The sequence below is a fragment of the Pelophylax lessonae genome (genome assembly GCF_965119305.1).
Source record: "Pelophylax lessonae genome assembly, chromosome: 2".
Classification (NCBI taxonomy): Eukaryota; Metazoa; Chordata; class Amphibia; order Anura; family Ranidae; genus Pelophylax; species Pelophylax lessonae.
In genome coordinates this window covers 553,232,519-553,258,115 of record NC_138769.1, presented here as the reverse complement: position 1 = coordinate 553,258,115, position 25,597 = coordinate 553,232,519, and the positions used below count along the sequence as shown (strand labels likewise).

General features: G+C 43.3%; 1 protein-coding gene across 1 annotated transcript in view; it reads left to right on the top strand.

Annotated features, from left to right (window-relative positions):
* ADCY6 (adenylate cyclase 6) overlaps nt 1-22,187 on the top strand; it is a 370,168-nt gene extending 347,981 nt beyond the window's left edge. Inside the window, exons 20-23 of the mRNA XM_082245102.1 lie at nt 4,935-5,198; nt 12,511-12,715; nt 14,558-14,682; nt 19,910-22,187. Coding sequence (XP_082101228.1) covers nt 4,935-5,198; nt 12,511-12,715; nt 14,558-14,682; nt 19,910-20,038 — 723 coding nt within the window. The 3' untranslated portion in view covers nt 20,039-22,187. The remainder of the gene's footprint in view (nt 1-4,934; nt 5,199-12,510; nt 12,716-14,557; nt 14,683-19,909) is intronic.
* Nucleotides 22,188-25,597: the final 3,410 nt, after the last annotated feature.

Sequence of the window (25,597 nt, the reverse complement as noted above, 5' to 3'; positions counted from 1 at the left end):
CGCCATGGGCAACAAGGGCGCAGTGCGGCCATCACAGCTCGCAGAAGATCAGGCGATTCAGCCCGCACAGCGGGAGGTAAGCGGCGACAGCGGCCTGGACAGGGTCAACACAGGCCGCGGCCGCCGCTTACATACTGCTCACCTACTGCTGCAGTGAGGCGAGCTGTGTATCACACACAGCTCAGCCTCCGATCCACGCTGACAGTGTGGGTGGGGCGAGAGGAGAAGGGGCGGGGCGAGGAGGAGCTGACGATCTCTCCTCTGGCATCCCTGCAGGGAGGAGAGATCGTCAGCTCCTCCTCGCCCCACCCCTTCTCCTCCTCCCCCGCCCCGCCCACACTCCCCGGGAATGTGTGGGCAGGAAGTTTGAAAAAAAAAAAAAAGCTGCAGTCAGCGTAAGGTAAGTGAGATCTAATTCCTTCAAAAAATGTGAGGGGGGCTCTGTGTGGGGGTTCTCTGTGTGAGGGGTGCTTTGTGTGGGGGGTCTGTTATGTAAGGGGGGCTCTCTGATGTGGGGGGCTCCGTGGGGGGGGGTGATCTGATGTAAGGGGGCTATGTATGGGGGGTCTGTGATGTAAGGGGGGCTCTCTGATCTGGGGGGCTCTGTGTGTGGGGGGGGGGCTCTGATATAAGGGGGGCTTTGTGTGTGTGTAGGGGGTCTGTAATGTAAGGGGGGCTTTGTGTGTGTGTGTGTGTGTGGTCTCTGATGTTAGGGGGGCTCTGTGTGTATGGGCTCTCTGATGTGGGGGGCTCCGTGTGGGGGGGATCTGATGTAAGGGGGCTATGTGTGGGGGTCTGTGATGTAAGGGGGGCTCTCTGATGTGGGGGGCTTTGTGTGTGTGGGGGGCTCTGATATAAGGGGGGCTTTGTGTGTGTGTAGGGGGTCTGTGATGTAAGGGGGGCTTTGTGTGTATGGGGTCTCTGATGTTAGGGGGGCTTTGTGTGGGGGTGTCTCTGATGTTAGGGGGGCTTTGTGTGGGGGGTCTCTGATGTGAGGGGGGCTCTGTGTGGGGGGTCTCTGATGTAAGGAGTGCTTTGTGTGGGGGGTCTCTGATGTGAGGGGGGCTTTGTGTGGGGGGTCTCTGATGTGAGGGGGGCTTTGTGTCGGGGGTCTTTGTAAGGAGTGCTTTGTGTGGGGGGTCTCTGATGTAAGGGGGCTCTGTGTGTGGGGTCTCTGATGTGAGGGGGGCTTTGTGTGGGGGGTCTCTGATGTGAGGGGGGCTTTGTGTGGGGGGTCTCTGATGTGAGGGGGGCTTTGTGTCGGGGGTCTTTGTAAGGAGTGCTTTGTGTGGGGGGTCTCTGATGTAAGGGGGCTCTGTGTGTGGGGTCTCTGATGTGAGGGGGGCTTTGTGTGGGGGGTCTCTGATGTGAGGGGGGCTTTGTGTGTGTGTAGGGGGTCTCTGACCTTAGGGGGGCTTTGTGTGGGGTCTCTGATGTGGGGGGTCTCTGATGTGAGGGGGGCTTTGTGTGGGGGGTCTCTGATGTGAGGGGGCTCTGTGTGGGGGGTCTCTGATGTGAGGTGGGTCTCTGATGTGATGGGGGCCTCTCTGATGTAGGGGGGCTCTAAATTAAGGGGGGCTTTGTGTGGGGGTCTTTGATGTAAAGGGGGCTCTGTGTGAGGGGGTCTCTGATGTAAGGGGGGCTAAGTTATTAGTGATCATAAAAAAGAAAAGTCAAATAAAGTGCAAAAAAGGTGAAGAAAAAATGCGCGCGGGGGGGGCACAGGATTAGCTCGCACAGGGCGCCTGAACACCTAAGGCCGGCCCTGACTCAGTTGCAAGTGTCCCAGGAATGGCTTGCTTTAAATAATAACAGATTTATTTATATCAACTTTGAATAAAATTTTTAACTTATTTTGTCATCTTTTATATTTTAATTTCATCCAGTACCAAATACAGTATAAGTCAGATCAGCTGTGGGTGTTAGGTTGCCACCATCCCTGTTATACTGTTATATATACATGCCATCATTCTCCTCTAATAGGATTTTGATAGCAACTAATAAAAAAAATATTCATATATAAAAGCAATAGGCGTTTTTACAATATCATAAAATCCACCTCAATTAAAAGCCATAGTAGCAAAGTGTTCACAATAACAAATTCATGTAAAATAATGTTAATGAGCTCAAGTGGTATTCCCAGAACTAGTTTATACTGTAAAGCCCTAGAGTCCTTGATTGACAGCTTGTTCCATAGAGTGGGAAATCCAACACGTTTAGAATTTTTACGTTTTAAGTATCTTCATCAGGGATGTGTAACGGAAGACAACAACATTGCAGATTTATTTTCCAAAATGGTTTAAAATCAGTTTAGAACAATCCTACAGTATAGCACTTACAATAACATCATGAGACCAAATGTCTGCCTATATCACGGTGTGGGAGCGATCCATCTCAAAGGGTAAATCTCAGGCATACAAAGATTGCAAAAGCCCATCTAAAGCGCTGCCATCATGTTAGAAAAAAATATAAATATAATAAGTATATCCACCAATACAATTAGGACATATGCATATACCCCAATTCTAAACTAAAAACAGGAAAAGGAAACAAGGATATAATATATAGCCAAATACCACAAAAAAACAAATGGGGGATTCTACCCTGCTATTTCCCACTTTGATGTGATTTTAACTCAAGCTTCATAAGATTGAAAAAAAGATTACAAAAGAGGGGAAGAAGCTATTCCAAATACTACTTACACCCATAATCTTTTTGTGTTGTAAAAATAATGATTGAAGCCATAAGATTATCCTCCAAACACACCTAGGTTTCGGCTTCACAGCGTCACAGAAAGTAAACATTGCATCAACTGAATACAGCTCAATGCTCTTAAATACCCTCACAAAAGTGGGTGGTAGTGTAATCCCACCCATCCTAAGGGAAGGGGACATTGTTCCCTGCTTTCCTAATCTGAGGGGGGCAAGATAGATGGCCCCTGTCCATGCAATCCCCGGCATTCCAGAACACTGCACATGTAGCGCGTAATGACTTCATGCGCAGTGACGTATGTCCGATTCCTGTCAACGCCACATCTGGAAATGCGACAGTGCCATTTCCAGAACCGCGGCTGACACAAAGGGCTGCATCTCCAACCTATCTGCCCTCAATTGGACAGAAGGAAAGGAGGAGGCTGTTCTAAAGGAACAGGACAATGTCTGTCTAGTTTCCAAGATGCCCCCAGCGATACAGAAGTAAAAAGCCCCCCATCCCCGCAAGGTAAATGGAGGGCTTTCTGTGCTGGGCATGCCCAATATAGATTGCCCATAGTGTGAGAAAGTCCACCACCATCTGAGAGTATTTAAAAAGATGTTTGTTTACAACTGTACAGCATAAAAAGTATATGAGTACATGCTAACCTGAACTTATTTAAGTTTGCATTTCATATTTTGTGTATTTTCCTATTCTTTTTAGGGAATCTACATTAGAAAAAAGGGAGAAATAAATGGGAAAAAATGATTTAGGCCTCATGCTCCTGAACTGACAATTTTGGGGTTTTTGGCATTTTTTGGCCTAAGACCCTGAATGCACCTCAATAAAAGCCTGTGTGTCCATACAAGAGGCGATTAGAAGAGTTTAGAGGCAGTCAGAGCTCCTTCTCCTGAACACATAATTGGATCTTTTGGACATAAAAAATGCTTAACATGCCTAAGCGCTAGGCACGTTTAGCACTTTAGTGTTTATTCATTTCAATAGCCAGAATAAATTACAATTTGAAAGATTAAAGTTTGTAAAAAACACAGCTTAGTTGGGTTTTTAAGGCTGATTTTCTCCTGTTAGGAGAAACTGCATTCTCAATAAACCAGTTTGCACGAGACCTTATGATCCCTCATCTAATATTATCAAAAAATGTGAATATGTACCATACTACTCTCTCGTTGATGTATGTTCTTTAACGTTGTTTCTCTACACTGTGTAAACTGTACTTCCTGGCCTGCAGAACAAATAATTACTGCTAGTGGCTGTAGCAGCCAGCAGTAATTGCATGTAAAACATCTGACAGGCTGGTTGTACCCATGTCGATCGATGGATCGACTTGGATACAATCAACCTGTCCATAGATGGATAAAAAATTTTTGCGGCTCTCTGCTGAACTGGCCGGATTTTGATCCATGTATTGCCAGCTTTAGTCTGGCACTCTCTGGTGTTTCCTCAGTTCTAGAGGTACATCCCACTGACAAGCCAAGTGTCTCCCTGCCTGGACTGTGGTGGCCTACTGTGCTGAGTATTTCCCTCCAGAGACCCCATTCTGTTGAGGAACAAGTGTTTTAACTGTGTACATGTGAATTGCCAGTTGTCTTTCAATACAATAATATGTAATTTACTAAACTCAGGTCGCGCCCTCTTCTCTCTTTTAAATTAAAGTCCAAAAAACTACGGATTGTCACATTCGAAACTGACACCTATCTTTGTCCAATGCTGGTGTCTGACTCTTCGTAAAGCAACTAACTGTATCACCCAAAAAAAAAAAAAAAGGGGTGAAAAGCAGCCTATAAATGAAGATTCATAATACTTGTACATCTTTTGTATCTCTGATCTTTTATGTCAGCAAAAAATCTTTTGCGTCTGACACTTCCAGGTAATAGTCCTACATGCCCTGCCACGCGTTGTGGTTCCATCCACCTGCCACCGTATTACCGCTCTGTATCTGCAGAACTGTAGTGACAAAGTGGCTGGCATGTAGCAACACAGCGCTCCGTGGGGGATTGCAGATCTTGTTTGGCCGGTGTAGTTCTGCAAAAGAACACAGAGATCAGAGTCACGGGCATTGAGCAGATAAGTATTATCTCTCTTCTTTTATAGGCTGATTTTATTTCTCTTTTCTTTTTGAACTTACCTCAGTTTTCACATTTGAGTTTGATAAAGAAACATAAGAGTGCAGGTGTAGAAGAAAATAACTTTGATTTTTATTTTGCCTTTACTTCTATATATAGGCAACCGGAGAGAAGGAGGAAATGGAGGAGTTGCAAGCTTACAATAGGCGTCTCTTACACAACATTCTCCCGAAAGATGTAGCAGCCCACTTCCTGGCAAGAGAACATAGAAACGATGAACTGTATTATCAATCCTGTGAATGCGTATGTGTCATGTTTGCCTCAATCAGCAATTTCTCAGAGTTCTACGTTGAACTTGAGGCCAATAATGAAGGAGTGGAGTGCCTGCGCTTACTCAATGAGATTATTGCCGACTTCGATGAGGTGATTTTTATACTTCTCCTTTCATGTACTTTCTATTTAAAATGAAACTATAGGCAAAACTTTTGTTTTTTTTTCATTTTGGATATGGTTATAACTTCTGTCAATTTTTTGTACCGCCACCTGTATCCCATAGCCAAACAGGAAGTGAGCAGAAATCCCTGGAAATTAAGGGAATTCCTTGGGGACCCCCAGGTCACCAGAACTAGTGTCCTCATTGGAAGATTTCCCCTCGATTACTTTCTGGAGACAACCCAAAATTTGGGATTCTGCTTTGCTTTCACTTTCAATGATAATGGTAAACAGGATAAATAGAGAGGGTAAATCTCCCTAACTGGGACACATACAGCAAAAAAAAACTGACAAGCATTCTAATTCCTCTGCCAGTATCCAAAACTTTAAAAAAAAAAAAGAAAAATTATCTTAGTTATACTTTAATGTTAAAGTGATACTAAAATCTTTTTTTTCTTGAAAAATAACAAACATGTTGTACTGACCTGCTCTGTGAAATGGTTTTGCTCAGAACAGCCTGGATCCTCCTCTTCTCTGGTCCCTCTTCGGCACTTCTGGCCCCTCTCTCCTGTCGAGTGCCCCTACAGCAAGCAGCTTGAGTGGGGGCACCCCGAGCCAAGCCGCAGCATTTCCGTGTTTGTCTTTTCAGACATGGGGCCGCAGTTCCGCCCCGCTCCCTCTATCTCCTGATTGGCTAACTGACTTTGACAGCAGTGGGAACAAATGGTGCCATCACTGTGTCTCAGCCAATCAGGAGGGAGAGTCCCGAACGGCTGAGCTACTCGTGCACATCGCTGGATAGAGATGGGGCTCAGGTAAGTATTAGGGGGGGAGGTTACTGCACACGGAAGGTTTTATATATGGATGCATAGAATGCATTAAGATAAAAAACCTTCTGCCTTTACAACCGCTTTAAGCTGATCAATCTGGATGGCCAGTTTATCAACCAATAAACAGTGCTATGGCCTACCTTTTTGACGTGAATATAATGGAGTTATTTTGTATGCCCTTTAACTACATTAATCTAAGCACGGCCAAATCACTGTTCCTCCAGGAGTCATTGTAACACCATCTGTATTACAGCACAACACATTAATCTTACTGACCTCTAGGCAGATATATAGGACACACATTATTACATCATTAAATGTACTTTATATGCAAATAGTGTAAGCACATGGATATCAGTATCTTGCATTCCCTGTATAGGGCTTAGGTGTGAGAGGAAGAAATAGCACATGGAGCCAGTTAGGTTATGCCCTGTCAAAAAGCAGGTTGATGGGAAGAGATAGCAGAGGAACAGAAAAATTAAAAGCAGGTTGATGGGAAGAGATAGCAGAGGAACAGAAAATCACTATGCTGCTTCTCCCATCACTGTCCTATCACAGGTTGAGGTGGGTCCAGGATTACCAGGGCTCATAGAAAGTGAATTAAATGATGCTGGCCATCATACCCAAGTGGCAGAAAAAAATACTCTGGATGGAAGCACTGAATTTTACAGCAAAAGCTAGTTTTGTTACTTTATCTTTTTAGGGTCTATTCATTGTATCCTCATGTTTTGGCTGGAATTCCACTTTTAGTGTTCTCTGTGCCGGAACTGTACATTCAAAGTTTTAGGGCTAAGTCACACCAGCTGCTGGATCAGTGCAGTGCTGATGCGCCATGGCACATTGCACTGTCCACTTTTTTTTTTTTTAAACAAACTTTATTAAAATTTCACACAGACATTTAATAAAGTTAAATTGGCCACAGTGTGCCATGAGGCAGTAGATTGCCCCATACTGCGCTGTACTGAAAAAAAAGGTACTCCATGCAGTAATTTTTTTCAGTGCACACTGCCTCAAACTTTGAAACTAATATTCACAAAATATTGGTTGAACTCAATGGACATTTGTCGTTTTTCAGTCTTTCTAACTATGTAACATAATTTTGGTTAAAAAGCAAGTTTATGCACCTACTAGATAAACCTTGGCTTATTTTTGAGTACCAATGGTGATCATTCAGCAAAATCCATTTTAGGCAGTTGTTCCAGGTTGTCTGTAGACATATGCTTCCTGATGCACAGAAGCCATAAAGGGCACATAGATATTTGATTATAGGTTCTGGGAAGATTAGCTCAAGGTAGCACTCCCAGGAACTCCCCAGTCCCGCATGTATGAGAACCCTGATTGCCACTTAACTCTTCTCACGTAGTGACAGGGCGTCATAATAAATTTATATGTATATACTGTGTATATATATATATATATATATATATATATATACATACACATACAGTTGTGCTCATAAGTTTACATACCCCCGCAGAATTTATGATTTCTTGGCCATTTTCCTGAGAATATAAATGATAGCACAAACAATTTTCTTTCTCTCATGGTTAGTGTTTGGCTGAAGCCATTTATTATCAGTCAACTGTGTTTACTCTTTTAAAATCATAATGACAACAGAAACTACCCAAATGACCTTGATCAAAAGTTTACATACCCTTATAATTATGGCCTGATAACATGCACACAAGTTGACACAAAGGGGTTTGAAGGACTAAAAAAGATAACCATCCTCACCTGTGATCTGTTTGCTTGTAATTAGTGTGTGTGTGTAAAAGGTCAATGAGTTTCTGGACTCCTGACAGACTCTTGCATATTTCATCCAGTGCTGCACTAATGTTTCAGGATTCTGAGTCATAGGGAAAGCAATAGAATTGTCAAATGATCTGTGGGAAAAGGTAGTTGAACTGTATAAAACAGGAAAGGGATATAAAAAGATATGCAAGCAATTGAGAATGCCAATCAGCAGTGTTCAAACTCTAATAAAGAAGTGGAAAATGAGGGGTTCTGTTGAAACCAAACCATGGTCAGGTAGACCCCAACTAAAATTTCAGCCACAACTGCCAGGAAAATTGTTCGAGATGCAAAGAAAAACCCACAAATAACTTCAGGTGGACTATTGGACTCTCTGAAAACATGTGGTGTGGCTCTTTCAAGATGCACAATAAGGAGGCACTTGAAAAAAGATGCACTGCATGGTCGAGTTTCCAGAAGAAAGCCATTTCTACACAAATGCCACAAAGTATCCCGCTTACAATACACCAGACAGCACAGAGACAAGCCTCAAACCTTCGGGCACAAAGTCATTTGGAGTGATGAGACCAAAATTGAGCTTTTTGGCTACAACCATATACGCTACATTTGGAGAGGCATCAACAAGGCCTATGATGAAAGGTACACCATTTCTACTGTGAAACACGGAGGTGGATCGCTAGTGTTTCGGGGATGTGTGAGCTACAAAGGCACAGGAAATTTGGTCAGAATTGATGGCAAGATAAATGCAGTATGTTATCAAAATATACTGGAGGAAAATTTGCATTCATCAGCCCGGAAGCTGCGCATGGGACGTACTTGGACATTTCAAGCATGACAATGATCCTAAACAGAAGGCCAATTCGACCTGTCATTGGCTACAGCAAAATAAAATGAAGGTTCTGGAGTGGCCATCTCAGTCTCCTGACCTCAATATCATTAAGTCACTCTGGGGAGATCTCAAACATGCAGTTCATGCAAGAAAGCCCAGGAATTTACCATCTGTGAAGCTAAAGAGCCTCATCCACTGCTGTATCTTGGCCTAGGCTGACAAGGCCCAGGCCTAGGGCAGCACTTTGCAGGGGGGGCAGCAAAAAAGCCACCCCCCTCCCCACACTAAAAAAAAAAAAATAGCCTCTTCCCGACTCCCACACGAAAAGTGTCCCCACCGGCTTGCACTAAATTTTTAGTAAAGTGTAGCGCCAGTCTTATAGGACTGACTGGGCGGGGGGCAGGGTCCAAGAGGCAAATTGGTCTGGTGCCCCCTGGCTGCACTGCTACTGTGTGATAATACTGGCTGGAGGCTGGTGACTGACCTGACATTCAGACAGACCAGCGGCCACCAATACTAGTAAGGCACTGGCAGCAGGTCTTGGCAGCCTAAAGCTCCACCTACCCTCCTCTGCGTTATCCTTGGGAGGAAATTATGATATGTAATGTAACTTCCTCCCAGGGCTCTCTGCGTCAGTAGCGCGGAGAAGAGAGAAGGGAAGCCCCCAGGTATGGCAGCAGAAGGTTTTTTTTCTTTGCATTCTCACTGAAAACACTGAAGAGGGCATTTAGGTGGTTTCCTTCCTGCTTGATAACTTTGAAGAGATATAAAGTTATTGCGGGATTATTTCTTTGTGAGTTATACTTTGAGCGCTAATGAATCTTACCTGTTGTTAGAGTTAAATCTTGAGAGCACTGGTGTTGGTGTAATGAAAATACCAGGATTTTGTAGTCTTCTGAAAGAGCAGTATAGCTGAAATGTATACCTTTTTGCTCATGGTTTTTGCAACCTGCTGATTTGTCTTAGGTTTTTCTCTATAGGATCAGCTTTTTGTCAGTTAATGCTGTTTTTTGTAGCAAAATGTATTGTAATTAAACATACACAGGTGAAAGATCTTTCAGTCTAACATATTTTGGAGTCATTTTTAGCCTGATTGAGTCCTAATGCTTTGACTATGAAACTGGTTTGTGAATGCCACACGACCACCCTCAAATGGAACATTAATTGGGCCGGTCCCCAAGCCCGGTGTTGATCCTGGGATAAGCGGCACCGACAGCCAAGCCAAGAGTGGTACCTGTGTGGTCAGATCAGCATTATATGTCCAATAATCCACAAATATGGATTTAGCCCAACCCTATCTGCTGGCCCAATGTGATGTCATTTAGGGGTACATTAGCAGGAGAATGTGCCCTTGTCATCACTTAGCACTGGCATTTGTTCTGAAATCAGTTTAAGATGTTTCCGTGATCATTCAGAATTCATTGACGTGCACTTGACCTCCTTCTGACCTGCACTTTTGCATTCCAATAGCCTCGAATTGAAATGGTATACAAAACAACAAAATTTACAAGTAGGCACTTGGTATCCACTTTTAAAGCGGTAGAATCCCGCTTTTTGACACTTTTACCTACAGGTAAGCCTATAATAAGGCTTACCTGTAGGTACAATTAATATCTCCTAAACCGGCACAGTTTAGGAGATATTTGCAGTGCATGCAGCCGCTCACGCGAGCGGCGCATGTGCTCTGAAGGTCCTTGGGGACCTTCAGTTTTGCTTGCTGGGAGCTTGCCGGAAAATCACTCCCGCGCGCATGTGCGGGAGTGACGTCATCGCGGCTCCGGCCAATCACAGCGCCGGAGCTGCCGAACCCGGAAGAGACGCCGAGGGATCATGGCAGCGCCCGCAGCGATGTCCGGGGGTCCATGTCGGGGCTTCGTTCTAAGGTAAGTAATACATAATGAGCTAGTATGCGATGCATACTAGCTCATTATGCCTTTGTCTTGCAGGTTTTTTTTTTTTTTTTGGGTGTACAACCGCTTTAATGTACAGAGAGGAAGTGGTGGAGCTCTAAGAGGAAAAGGTGGAGCATAAAGAGGAAGGGGTGTGGTTTACAGGTGACGGGGCAGGGCTTAACAAGGAAGGGGCGTGGCCTTGGCAGGAATGGGTGAGCCATATTTAAATTAGGGGGTGCACGAGTTTAGTCAGGCCTAGGGCAGCACAAAACCTAAATACACCACTGGCCTCATCCACAAATACCACAAAAGACTTTAAGCTGTCATTGAATACACGGTATTAAGAACTGGGGTATGTAAACTTTTGATCAGGGTCATTTGGGTACTTTCTGTTGTCATTATGATTTAAAAAGAGTAAACACAGTTGATTGATAAATAAATGGCAAGTTTTTGTGTTATCATTCATATTCTCGGAAAAATGGCCAAGAAATTAAAAATTCTGCCAGTGTATGTAAACTTATGAACACAACGTATATATAAAAAAAAGAAATATATATATAAAATGTACTCTTTAAGTAGTTGTCAAAAATAGCTTCTTATATACATCTACATGTGTGATTGTGCATGCTTTTTTTTATAACAATATTTATAATGTCTGATTTTGCAGCCCAGTACCTTACTGAATATTTAAATTGATTATAAAGCCAAAAAGGTTTTTTTTACCTTAATGCATTCTCTGCATTACGGTAAAAAAAAACTTTCAGAAGTTGTTTAGAAAAAAACAGGTTTATGCTTACCTCCATTGCACAGAGTGGCCCTGAACCTCCTCTTCTCAGGTCCCCTGGAAGCGCTTCTGTCTCCTCCCCTTCACTGAGTGCCTCTTAGGAAGCTGCTTTCTATGGGGGCACTCGTGCAGGCTCGCTCCTGAGCCTCTGTCTGAGTTTATTGATGCCCCCCTTTTGCCCAGCTTCCTCATCACTGGCTTTGATAGACAAATTGACCTCATCAAAACCGTGTGACCAGGAAGTGAGGGGAGAGAAGAGCGGCAAACCTGCACAGCGCTGGATTGAGTGTGGGGAAGGGGGGGGGGGGGTACAGTGTGCTACTAACTAAACATTTTTTACCTTACTTCAAGAAATGCATTAAGGTAAAAAAAAAATGTTTAGGCTTTGTAAACGCTTAAAAAAAATGTAACCTTTACAATCACTTTAAGTTTTGCCATTTTTCAGACATGCTCCTTATTTCAGATTAAGTAGTTAACTCTGAGGCTTATTCAGCCAGGATTTGTTGATGTGTGACAAATAAATCTCTGACTGACATGATTCCTACACTTGTAGCTGCCAAAGAACAAAATGCCTAATTGGTTTGCCCTAAATCACACAAAAACACATGCAATAAAGGCTCCTGTAGCTTTCTTTATCAGACCGACATCAGCAACATTTGGATGCTGGTAAGCAGATGCCAGCATAATAGCAGGGCACAGAGAGACGGGCTGAGAAGATCACAATGTCCTGGTAAAGTCCATGCCAGAGAAACCTTTCCAGCATTTCAGTTTGTCCTCTATTCTATTCTATGTGCAAAGTTAAATTACAAATCCAACTTCTTTTCTTTTTTTTTTTTTGTTCTCTGTGTGCCTTTCCGCCTTGTGCTGATCATGATGGTTAGTGGATTAAGACACAAAGGATTCAAGGTTCTAATCCAGGGGTCTTCAAACTATGGCCCTCCAGTTGTTCAGGAACTACAATACCCATCATGCCTAGTCATGTCTGTGATTGTCGGAGTTTTACAATGCCTCATGGGATGTGTAGTTCTGCAACAGCTGGAGGGACGTAGTTTGAGCATCCCTGTTCTAATCCTTGTCCACTCTATCCAAAAATAAATAAAAACAAGTTTTGGCTAGAGCTGGGATTTTAAATGAATCTGTCAGATCCACCAAATTGTATAAACTAATATTTTCTGAACCTGGTAACTTAAGTTCTGACTTCTGTCTGTTTTAACAGATCATCAGTGAAGAAAGATTCCGGCAGTTAGAGAAGATTAAGACTATTGGCAGTACTTATATGGCAGCTTCAGGGTTAAATGATACAACTTATGACAAAGAGGGGAAGACACACATTACAGCCTTAGCAGACTACGCAATGAAGCTGATGGAGCAAATGACCTATATAAATGAGCATTCCTTCAATAACTTCCGGATGAAGATTGGTGAGTGTTATGCTCCTATATTTATAGGGATAATCAACATGACATACATCCACAATGCTTTCTTGTCCAACTCTGAACTATACACTCACCGGCCACTTTATTAGCTATACCTGTTCAATTGCTTGGTAACACAAATTGCTAATCAGCCAATTACATGGCAATACCTCAATGCATTTAGGCATCTAGACCTGGTGAAGATTACTTGCTGAGGTTCAAACATTGGAATGGGGAAGAAAAGAAAGGGGATTTAAGTGACTATGAACGTGGTATGGTTGTTGGTGCTAGACTGGCTGGTATGAGTATTTCAAAAACTACTTATCTACTGGGATTTTTATGCACGACCATCTCTAGGGTTTACAGAGAATGGTATGAAAAAGAAAATATCCAGTGAGCGGCAGCTGTGTAGACGAAAATGCCTTGTTGAGGACAGAGAAGAATGGGAAGACTGGTTTCGAGATGATAGAAAGGCAACAGTATCTCAAATAAATACTCATTACAACCAAGGTATGCAGAATACCATCTCTGAACACATCGAATCGTGAAGCAAGTAGATGGTCTACAATAGCAGAAGACCACACCAGGTGACACTCCTGTCAGGTAAGAACAGGAAACTGAGGTTACAATTCGCACACGCTCACCAAAGTTGGACAATAGAAGATTGGAAAAATAATGCCTGGTCTGATGAGTCTGCATTTCAGCTGTGACATTCAGATGGTAGGGTCAGAATTTGCAAAAACATGAAAGCATGGATGCATCCTGCCTTGAATCAACGGTTCAGGCTGGTGGTGTAATGGTGTGGGGGATATTTTCTTGGCACACTTTGGGCCCCTTAGTACCATTCAAGCATCATTTAAATCCCATGGCCTACCTGAATTGTGTTGCTGACCATGTCCATCCCTTTATGACTACAGTGTACCCATCTTCTGATGGCTCCTTCCAGCAGGATAATGCACCATGTCACAAAGCTCAAATCATCTCAAACTGGTTTTTTGAACATGACAATGAGTTCATTGTACTCCAGTGGCCTACACAGTCACCAGATCTCAATCCAATAGAGCACCTTTAGGATGTGGTGGAAGGGGAGATTGGCATCATGGATGTGCAGCCGACAAATCTGCAGCAACTGCGTGATGCTATCATGGCAATATGGACCAAAATCTCTGTGGAATGTTTCCAACACCTTGTTAAATCTATTCCACAAAGTATTAAGGCAGTTCTAAAGGCAAAAGGGGGTCCAACCCAGTACTAGCAATGTGTACCTAATAAAGTGGTTGGTAAGTGTATATACTTGGTTTGCTGAACCTTAAGAAGTCTTTTTTGCACCTTTTTCTGTGACTTCTAAGATTTAAATGTGCAGCAGCTATTTAAAAATGCACATATAGGTGCCTGCATGTATGTTTATGCATGTAGAGTACCATTATGCACATCTCAGCTAGCTTCTATAGCAAAAAGCCCAGGCTTTTCTCCCACCACCCCCCATGTCTTGTTCTTCTCACATTACTTTGATAGTCTCTCTGACCAGTAATGAGATGCAGGAGGTGGCAAGCTTGAACTTTTGAAAATAGGAACTTTTTGTGATTGGTATAATAGAGCTCCCAGTGACCTCTGCAACGCTATTTGAAATGCATGTGGTTGTTGCTTTTATTAGGTCATGCTAGTTTACCTCTTTTACTTTAGGGTGTTAACTTATGCCATTCTTATTTTAAATGTTGCTTGGCACCTGTTTTGCCATAAAAATTTGTCAAACTTTACGGTAAAACCTTATTGTCGTGTTTGGATAAATTATTTGCATTTTTGCTTTCATTAATTATTAATCAGATGTTGTGGTTTTACCTCTTGCAGGGCTTAACATTGGGCCTGTCGTTGCTGGTGTTATTGGAGCCCGTAAACCTCAGTATGATATTTGGGGAAACACTGTGAATGTAGCCAGTCGGATGGACAGCACTGGAGTACCAGACCGCATACAGGTGATTTGCTTTTTGGTTGTTCGAAACTTTCACCTATATAAGCACAGACACAGCTGCTGTTCCCAATATGACATGCGGGTCCCCAGCCCTCAATGCAGACAGTCAGTTCGGGGACAGACACATGCACCCACATAGATTGAGAGCAGTGGCTGCGTCCTTGCAGCCACTGTGTTCCCATTGACATCAATAGGACTGCCTGCACAGGAATGCATGGAATGCCAGTGCATTCCCACACATGCCTAAGTCTTTTATTAAGTCTGTTGAGAAGGTAGGGAAGAAACGTCCACATGTTGACTTTATTTGGCTGACTGCATCTAACTTAACACGATTTTTATAGCCAAAAGTCTTGTTCTACATTATAAATGATATTTCTCTATCGCTCATTGACAGACGTAGTCCTCGGTGATACAGCACCTTCGGGTTTATGTTGCCTCCACAGGAGTAGGACTAGACAGGAAATTAAAATGCTCTGGCCACACCTTAGGGGCAGTCCCAGAGGGTATATCCTCTCTCTCTCTCTGCCTCAGCAAATCAGTTTTTTTCTGTCTAGTCAGGAGTAAGGACCTAGATACCTTGCTGGGATCTTCGGTCCTGGCAGGATTTTTTTTCTTAGAAAAGATTTTTTAGACAGCTTTTTTTTTCTCCAGTGTTCCTGTGAGATCTTCAAGCAAGAAAGCTGAACTGGGCGACGGGCGGGATGTTGAGATCCAGTGGTCACCCCAGTTCAGCCTACGAGCGCGTGCAGGCCATAGCTCCGCGCTGGGTCGGCCGCGACATAGTCCCACTGGACGGGGACTGACCCTGCGAGTTAAACGTCTCGCTGAAACGCCAAAGACCATGAGTCACGGCGTCCGTATTGGTCGACAGCCCTCCTACCTCGGTGGAGAGGGGTACTGTCAGGAGTTGGCGCCCGCCTGGTTCCGGTATGGTGAGTAGTATGTTCCCCCTTTCCCCCTGACGGGTTTTGTGGTGAACGCGGGCCCCTCTCTGTAATGGTAAGGATGGGTTCCCCTCTATCCTATAACATGTCACAGATCCCCCTAATGGAGTGTGATTTTTGTGTACAAGAAGCCAGGAGGCTTGGTTTGGGAGCTGACAATCTAATTGTAAAAATGTGAAAATGATTGTAGTCAGTGGCAGTACTAGAACTTTACTGTGATAGTATAAGGTATCCTACCTGTCAGAAGCCACAGGGCGATATCTATACATGTATACTGCATTCCAGATCATTCCTCCAGCTAAGCAGATGCCTCCCGACGGCCACGGACCGCATACGGCCCGCCAGGGTCCGGTACCGCCGACCACGCTGACAACCATGAGGGTGAAGGGTTGTGAGGCCGAGATCCTTCTGCAGACATGCCGCTATCTGTTCAGGCCGCCGCCATTGTCTGGTAGATCGCACGAGGCCGCCATTTTGGTGTAGCCTCCTGTCTCCAGCATGGGGGCGGCCATGTTTGAGGTGACTCAAACACCTCATGGAGCCAGGGGGAGGCGCCGGCAGGCGTGTTAAGGGGCGGAGCCACCTCCTTTACCCAGGAAATAGGGCCAAAGACTTCCTGTCTGTAACAAGACAAGCACTGAGCAAGCTGATGAAATCTTCTGTGCATCAGGGATGAGCCTTGGGGTCTCTCTCTCTCTCTCTCTCTCTCGGGTCCAAAAAGGCAGGTAACACTGAGGGGCGCTGTTGCGACTGGGGGACACAAAAAAAAAAAAAATTTTTTTTACTTTGTCATTTTTTGTCGCTGGCAAGTGTCTTGTATAATCATTGACCCTGCCGCATAGGTATCCCCACCTGATCCCCTCAAGGTGGCCGCAGGACCCTCCAGTACCCCACTTGTTTTTAATGCATTATCGGCAGTTCTGGAGTCTTTGGTATCCCGGGTGGAGGTGGCCTGTCAGGGACGGGGGTCAAAAAGCGACCCCCGCCTACCCCTATTGTTTATCAGATACTTCAGGGGCTGTTGTCTCATGTATTATCTCCTCAGCAGTGAGGAGCACGTTTCTGCCTCCGCCATAGCACAAGAGTGGTGGATGCACTAGTTGTGTCCGTCCGGGAAACCTTTAGTCTTGAGGTTACACCGGCAGAGGTAGCTGAGACTGAGATTCCTTTTTGGTACTTGTTAGCCTACCAAAAGGGCGAAGGATTTTCCTTTACCCAAATGGGGTCGTTTTGAAACGAACCCCTGTTATTTCCAAACGCATGGCTAGGTGCTATCCGTTTAAGGAATTCCTCTTTATAGGATAGACGGTACCACCTGCTGTCTTGCCACAGACTGTTAGGATAAAAGGACCTCGTAACTAACGAGGACCTTCCTTTTCTGCTCATAAAGAGTTGTTCGTTCCCCGAGGGCGGGCGATAAGGCGAAACCCTCCAAAGCCCCTTTAGAGGGGTTTCAAAGGGCGCTGGTCGGCTAAACAAAAAGTCCGGCTCAGCCAAGCCTGAAGATACAGCCTGATGCGCCCCTACCCATCTCTGGGGTGGGGGGGATGTCTTCACCGGTTTCTGGAGGACACAGGATCGAGTTTCGATCACTTCCACCGGTGCGATTCTTCCCTTCTAACATTGAACGGTTTCAGGGGTTCTATTCGAACCTATTCACAATGCCCAGGAAAGAGGGCAAGGTGCGTCCAAATCTGGACTTGGGAAGAGTCCATCCGTACAGTGGTGGCCTCCCTGCATCAGGGGGATTTCCTGGCGTCCATAGACATTTAGGAGGCCTATCTTTATATCCCCATCATCGCAGGACATCAGCGTTTTTTCGCTTTCCCAAAGATCATCCCTGGTTCCCACCAGGAGACTGAACTATCTGGGCCTAAGGTTGGATACATCCTGGGCAAGAGAGTTTCTCCTTGCGGAGAAACTCCAGAAGGTTCAGTCAACGATTCGGATGTTGCTGTCCGTCAATTGGCTGGGACTGATGGTGGCCTTCTTAGAGGCAGTACCGTATACCCAGTCTCATACCCGAATTCTCCTGAAGGAGATTCTTTTTTAATGGAATCAGAATTTCGATTCCCTGGACAATCGGATCCGGTTGAGTGAGCGGACCAGGAAGTCTCCGATGCTCAACCAGGGGAAGTCATTTCTTCCGATAGTATCCAGATTACCAATAAGGGTATCGGAACTGAGAGCGATCAGATTTTGTCTGATTTACTGGATCGAGCAGCTCTAGAGCAGCCCGATTCGGATCCAATCGCATATGGCCTCTTCATCCAGAGGTTTTTCACTAGCTGTCCCTTCTTTGGGACATCCCGGATGTGGATCTGTTGGCACCTTGGCTTAACAGGAAGGTGCAGAGGTTTGTAGCTCGCGCCGCGATCCTCTAGCGAACGCAGCAGAAACGCTGATCGCCCCGTGGGGGCAGTATCAGCTACGGCAAGCCTTCCATCCTCTCAAGTTGCAGCGGGAACTTCTTCGCAGGATAGAGGTGGAGGGAATTCCAGTTATTCTGGAAATTCCGGACTGACCTCGTCGAGCCTGGTACGCCGACTTGGTGAGGCTAGTCGCGGACACTCCTTGGAGACTTCCTCTCAGGGAGGATTTGCGGTCTCAGGGACCGATCTTCCATCTTGCTTTACAGTCGCTGGCTTAATGGCCTGGCCATTGAGACCCAGGTACTGAAGGACAAGGGAGTGTCAGCTTCAGTTATTCCTACCTCCAGTTAAAGCAAGGAAAGCGACTTCCAGCACATGGAAGTCTTATATTGCATGGTGTGAATCTATTGGATTTCCCCCACATACCTATTCGGTGACCCGAATTTTGGTCGGTCTGCAACAAGGGGCTGAGCAGAAACTATCCTTGAGCACGATCAAGGGTCAGGTTTTCGGCGTTAGCAATCTTCTTTCAAGAAACCTTTGGCTAATCATTCCTTGGTGCGGAATTTCATCCAGGGGGTGCGACATCTGGCTCCGCCAGTGCGCGCATCCTTACCGCCTGGGATCTTAATTTAGTGTGGTCAGTTCTTCAGAAACTTCTCTTTGAAGATATTAGGGAGATTCCCTTGCTTACATTATCCCAGAAGGTGGCCTTCTTGGTGGCCATTACTTCTGCACGCAGGGTGTCAGAACTGGCCGCATTATCTTGTCATTGAACTGGTGGTTCATAGGGATAAGGTGGTTCTTCTTCCGAATCCATCCTTCCTTCCTAAAGTGGTTTTCAGAGTTTTTCATCTGAATAAAAGTATTGTGTTACCTTCCCCGTGTCCTAAGACTAGCCATCCTTGGGAGTTTGCATTACACTCCTTGGATGGGGTTCAGAAGGATACACTTGACTACTACGAACTTGTTTTCGTAAGACGGACTCACTTTTTTGTGATCACGGATAGCCCTTGAAGGGGGTTGCCTGTGTCTGCCGCGACCATATCTACATGGATCAGTCAGACGGTGGTACAGGCTTATTCTATTAAGGGTCGGAATCCTCCGTTCCCTGTTAGGGCGCACTTCACTCGAGCGCTCAGTACTTCCTGGGCCTTTCGCCATCAGGCGTCAGTGGTCCAGGTATGTAAGGCGGCCACTTGGTCGTCGGTACATACCTTTACAAAATTTTATAAAATTGATGTGATGGCATCGGCGGATGCCTCATTTGGCCGCAAGGTTTTGCAGGCCGCAATTTGAGGAGACCGGTGGTCTACCTCGAGGGTTTTTTTCTGTTTGAAAATTTTTTTTGTTGAGTCTCATCATTAAGGATGAGCATTGTAAACTTCTAGTTGGCACCGGTTGGGCCTTCTAGATTTGGATTTGATTTCCATTTTCCCACCCCTCATTTGTGATACTGCTCTGGGACGTCCCGAAGGTGCTGTATCACCGAGGACTACGTCTGTCAATGAGCGATAGAGAAAAATTGATTTTTGTAAAATCTTACCGTAAAATCCTTTTCTCTTAGCTCATTGACAGACGTAGTACCCGCCCCTCTATTTTTTGAGTTGGGTTGGGTTAAATTCTCTAAACACTGCTTTTGTGACATAACTGATTTGCTGAGGCAGAGAGAGAGAGAGGATATACCCTCTGGGACTGCCCCTAAGGTGTGGCCAGAGCATTTTAATTTCCTGTCTAGTCCTACTCCTGTGGAGGCAACATAAACCCGAAGGTGCTGTATCACCGAGGACTACGTCTGTCAATGAGCTAAGAGAAAAGGATTTTACGGTAAGATTTTACAAAAATCAATTTTTACTCTTTGATTTGTATCTCTGTGCTTAAATAAATATATTTACTAATGTTTTTTCTCTTGCAGGTTACGACAGATCTGTACCAGGTCCTGGCAGCCAAAGGTTATCGGTTGGAGTGTCGCGGGGTTGTAAAAGTCAAAGGGAAAGGTGAAATGACCACCTATTTCCTCAATGATGGGCCAACCAGCAGTTAGCAGGAACCTGTGCTTTCAGGGGAGGGGGGGACATAGAAGTCTCATCCTGACCCCATAAAGAAGTACCCAGAACAATAAGGAAGCTACCTACATGATCTGCAGCAACGCAGGTGCCAGGGGGCTCAGTGGTGCCAAAGCCTCGCACCTGAGATGGAGAGCTTGGAAGGGGCGTGTTTGTATGGTGCTGTGCTCAGTGTCTGTGCTGCCCTGCCCAGGAGACTGACTCACCTTTACAATGAAAGCCAGCTGCAGCAGCTTTCACCTTGGCACTTAAAATACTCACAGGCGGTACTTAAAAATTATTTATTGTGAACCAGACAACATGCTATTTTCTTTCTTCTTTCTCTTTATTTTTTTATTGTATGGGTTTAAAAGAAAGCAAGAGAATCATTTTAAAACAGACTTTTTGAAGACTAAAAAAAAGAAGCTTCTCATAAAAACTGACCAAAGAGCCAGACGTATGGACCACAGCAGGGAGCGAGGGCATTGCCTTGTATGTTTATATGCGCTGTATGTTTTCTCTACCGTGAGTGAGTTACATGTCTCCAGCAGCAGATGGAACAGTTCTCTATTCGATCCCCCGGTACAACCTGCAGGGATTCAAAAAGGGCAACAAAATCTCTGCAGCTCAGTTATTTGCTTCAGTTTCATGTCATCCCCACCATTTGTACGGTTCTGAACTTCCTTTGTTCCAACCAATGGAGACAAGCAAACAGGAGCCGGTGATATTCCGATGTGAAACTGTCAGTGCTATTATAGTGCATTTTATGCTTTGACTTTCCCCTTGCATCCCAGAGGAGTTGCTTGGGAACCACATCCTAACAGGTGTCAGCATCCTCTGCCTATTATGATCCCTTTGCTGAATTGCCTTTGATTCTTTAGATTGACTTTAGCAGAGGCATGAGGATGATGTGCTTACCTGTACAACCCACCAACGCACTTGTGCTCTTTTTTTTTTTCCTTTCACTGTGAAGTTGTTGTTTTCTATGTCTTTGCCAAATTTCACAACCAGCCTGCGAATTAGGAGAGTCTTGAGACTGAAGAAACCGGATTAAAACTTCATCTGTTGAGGGCAGCAAAGACTGTCTTAGGTACTAGCTGGCCTATGGATTCCTCAGGCTGCAAGCGTAGCCAGCGCCTTAATAATTAAATAGTAGACATGGTTCACTGTACATGTTCTGTAACCATCAGAGGGTTAGTAAATTGCTGCTTGTCGCAGAGGAGATACCGGCTTGACTTGAGATGAACTTTCACACAGAAGGAAATAGGGGAGTTCAACCTCATCGACAGAACGTATCTTCAAAACCATTGCCAGATTATGTGTTTTATATTTGACTGAAAAGTTACAAGAAAACATGGAATATACATTAATGATGACAGCCTTGGAAAGGAAAGAGTCAGTCCTTAAAATTTTAGAGGAATTGCCTACTAACCTCAGTTACCTTTTCACCCTCTTATGATACCTATATAAGGGATGATGGCTTTTGTGCAGACATTCTGCTAATTTATTCTCAGGCATAGATGGTCTTGATCTTCTGATAAAGGGCAAAATCCAAACACCTTTAGGAATATATTACCTTGGAATAGCGCGGGGGCGTGCAATGCCATAACTGGTGCCAAAGAGGAAGAAGGCTACAAGTATACATTTGGGCTGCTTGTATTGGCGCTATAACAGATTCTCTTGATATATTGTAAAAAAACACTAAAAGTATTTTACACCTTTTTGTGGGAACATGTAGCAGAAGGTTAAGTCACCATGAAGTAGAATTCAGTTTATTTTTCTATTAATATAAACATATTGTTTGGTAACTTTATTTCTAATGTACACGCTATTGACAGAAACAACAGCCTCAAGTTATTGCTAAATAGATGAACACAACATATGGCTCTAACATTGTTCTTATAGTAAAGAGGATTGAAGAAAAAAAATGAGACATTGCCTAAAGGAGACAGATTCTAAATGACTAGATAATGTAGACTCTGAAATGCAAGTTTTAACATTTGGTTGCTATGAGCAAAACCCCCATGCTCCCTTTTATTTTCCTAATTCTGTAGAATATCCGTGTAGGCATGTTATAGGACTACAGGCTGTGTTGTGTAGTCAGACTAAGAGCCACACCTTGCCTAAGCCTATTGTTTAGGTCTGTCGTTTTTTGTTTTTTTTTAAGCTGGTGATATGCGTTTGATTTTTTACCTAACCTGGTATTAGTGAAGTCCCATTTAGTCCAACCTCTGAATGAATTTGTGAGGAAAAAGGGTGAAGTGCCTTGAAAAACTCTATAGAAAATTTCCATGGTAGTTAAATCTGGTTTCCCTGCCATTACTCGACTATGTGCACATTGTCTCCAACTTGGCTACACATTCTCCATTAAGATGTCCTTTCCTGTTACTCTGCTGACTGTGCTTGTAATATTTATACTAAGATTGTTGCTTACCCAGGCAGAGCTTTTAGGCCAACAAAAAAATGCAGATAAGGATTTTACACTACAAAACATAGTCAGGGTGGTGTACTATTTACTTTTTGTTTGTGGATTTTGCAGTTGTCTGAATCCACTGTGTAAAGAAGAACTATTATAGCTTTGGTCTTAATGGTCTTTACCATCTCTAGATTTTCCACATTCAGATGGGTAGAATTGTTGAGGTACACAGTGGTGTTCTAATTAAAACGATAAAAACACTTCCCTTTATAGGATTTTATATTGGGCCTTATATTATACACCATATTACAGACTTGAGGAGTTGATCCCACATTAAGTATATCTGTTTTTTAGTACGTGTATTTATTAGGCCTATAAATGTTTCCTCATAGCACACTAAAGTGTGTGATGTTAAATATTCCTGTGTGCTGCTCACTTTACCAGCTCTGGCTGAATTACTGTTGTGCTATTCACTTGCCTTACATTATAACCTCCTGTTTGAAAGAACAGGAAGTCAAGAGTGCATTCTTAAATGTTTTTCTTTTATGGAAGTTTATTTGTCACCTTAATTATATCTTTCATGTTATGTAGATTTTAATTTGGCTAGAGTTTATCTTTTAGTAAAAGAGGTCATGTAATTTCAGGACTAGAGTACTCAGACCATAATAGGAGATACAGGCCTCGTCAACTGATGACAGTGTGGAATCTTCATTTATTTCATCACTACACGATATGAAGCAAATGTTCCACTTACCACTTTTGTGTTAAGCGAACCACTTATTTTGATACACTCTTATTGCTCCACAGTCAATGAGTGCTCTATTTTTAATACTTTGTGTATGTCGATTTTAGATGTGTGAGGGGAGAGTTATCTCTTACTTGGTTGATCTGGCCATTACTACCAGTGAGAGTCTGCTTTTTGTTCTCAGTCCCATTAGAGAGATGAAATGGTAGAACCCAACTGGCAGCGAAGACTTTGAGATTGAGATTTTCATAAAAGAAGTTCTTTTTAGTTTGTGCAATGGGAAGAGATAGGCTGACTGTAGAAAATCTAGAATAAACCAATCAAGTTACTACTTTTAGGTTGAATCTTTCTATTGTACATGGAAAACAGGACACCTGCCTAACTGCTGTGGACAGCAGTCTCTCTCTGCTCTAGATTTTATGAATGGGGCATAGTGGTTATTTCTGTAGTCGTAGTAGTATTTTGTGTGCTGCCTTTAGGGCAGGATCATGGGAGAGCTTTTTATGGCAAGGATTTTTTTTTCTTAATTGAAAGCCACAGCATGAAAATTCCTGACCAAGCTGATTATTAGTGTATCGTCTCACTGCAGTTTTGTGGAAAATTATCTGAAACCTGTCCGATATTTGCAGTTTTTAGGAGAATACCCTCTTGTCTGAGGGGAAAAAAAACAGGCATACAATGTTCTCATCTGGTTCTAGCCTTAACCCCTGGACTTTCTCATGTATCTGTATTAATGATTTTAATATGCAATATGTGCCATATTTTATTCAGAGAAGAAGGTATTCTTATGTCTCAAATCACCCTTCTCAGAAAGGGAGGGGGATCCGTTTATGAGAGAAAAAACAAAGAAAAAATTATGTTTATTTTTTTAAAATGTTTTGGTACATTGTACATTAGCTGCAGTGTTTTAATGAGAAAACGCTGGTTATAAAACCTGATGGTTTTTTTGCACTGGTTAATACTGACTCAGCAGTATGTTACATTTGTGCATCTTTCCCTTCTCTAAAAGTGGATTCCAGCACACAAAAGAGGATCTAATCATTTTCTAGTGTTTTAAAGTTATAGATAAATATATATTTATAAATATAATTTAAATATATGTGGTCTGTATATTTAAATTATATTAGGTAACGTTACATTTGAATGTGTGTGTGTGTGTGTATGTATGTGTATATACAGTGTGTGTGTGTGTGTGTGTGTGTGTGTGTATATATATAGAAAAATCTTTCCCAGGTACTATGATCCTTGATCGCATAGTTAAGCGAGTTAATGCAGAGGAATACCAAGAGACACAAGCTGCTTGGTAAATTGTATTTAGATGGCTCTTTAGCAGAGCGTCAAAAATATTCCAAGACGTTTCACAATCTCTTAGCAATGGAATAAACCTAAATCAGTTGTTATAGATGGAAAAAAGTAGTTGTCACTATACAGTGTGCTCATTTTATCTTAAACTGCCACCTGTGTGCACTACATGAATTAATGGTCTACATATTAAGCATTTTATAGGTCAGTCTAAAAAAGTGTGTGTGTGTATGTGTGTATGTATGTGTATGGGGCGTGTGTGTGTGTGTGTGTGTATGTGTATATATATATTTTTTTCACATGTGTGTATTTTATGGGTATACAGCTTTAATAGCATTCATGTTTAGTGAATGTTCTAAAGATGGAAGAACATTTTAAAAGGTTTAATTTATATCGGCTCTTTTATGATAAGAAGTTAAAAATGGCCAGCCACCACATATATTTAGCATTTTAATAAAAGTTTTATAAAGGTAAAATTTTTATGCTCATAGGTTGAATGATGTGCACAAATAGCTAATAGATTACAGATTTAGGGTACGTTCAAACACATGCAAATGCAATGCCGCCAGCGATTACATGCAAGATCCCCAATGGGGGTTCCTGCGATTAGGCATCCCCTTTGAAAGCAATGGGAATCTGCTGGCTCTCACAGCTACTTGCACCCACTCGCATGTAATTGCTGCATTCACTCACATGAGGTCACAACATGAGGTATTATGTGAGTGTGGGCACGATTAGCTGTGAGATCTTACAGCCTGCCATTGCTTTCAGTATGGCTGTCTCTTGCTGCTAATCCTGTTACCCCCCCCCCCCCTTTGGGGTTTCTTGCATGTATTCGCCGGCTGGGTGCATTCGCAAATGTGAATGCACTCTTAGGCTCCAGCTAGTATTATGGGTATGCGTATATATATATATATATATATATATATATATATATAGCATAGTATGCTTAGTGATTAGGTACAGAAAGCTTTGTGAAAATTTGTAGTTAACTGAATTTCTGCATTTATTGCTCCTAAAATGTAATCTGACTTTTCACAATTTTAGATCTCTCCTCCCAGCAAAACTACTCCAGTCCATTGATATTTCTGGGGT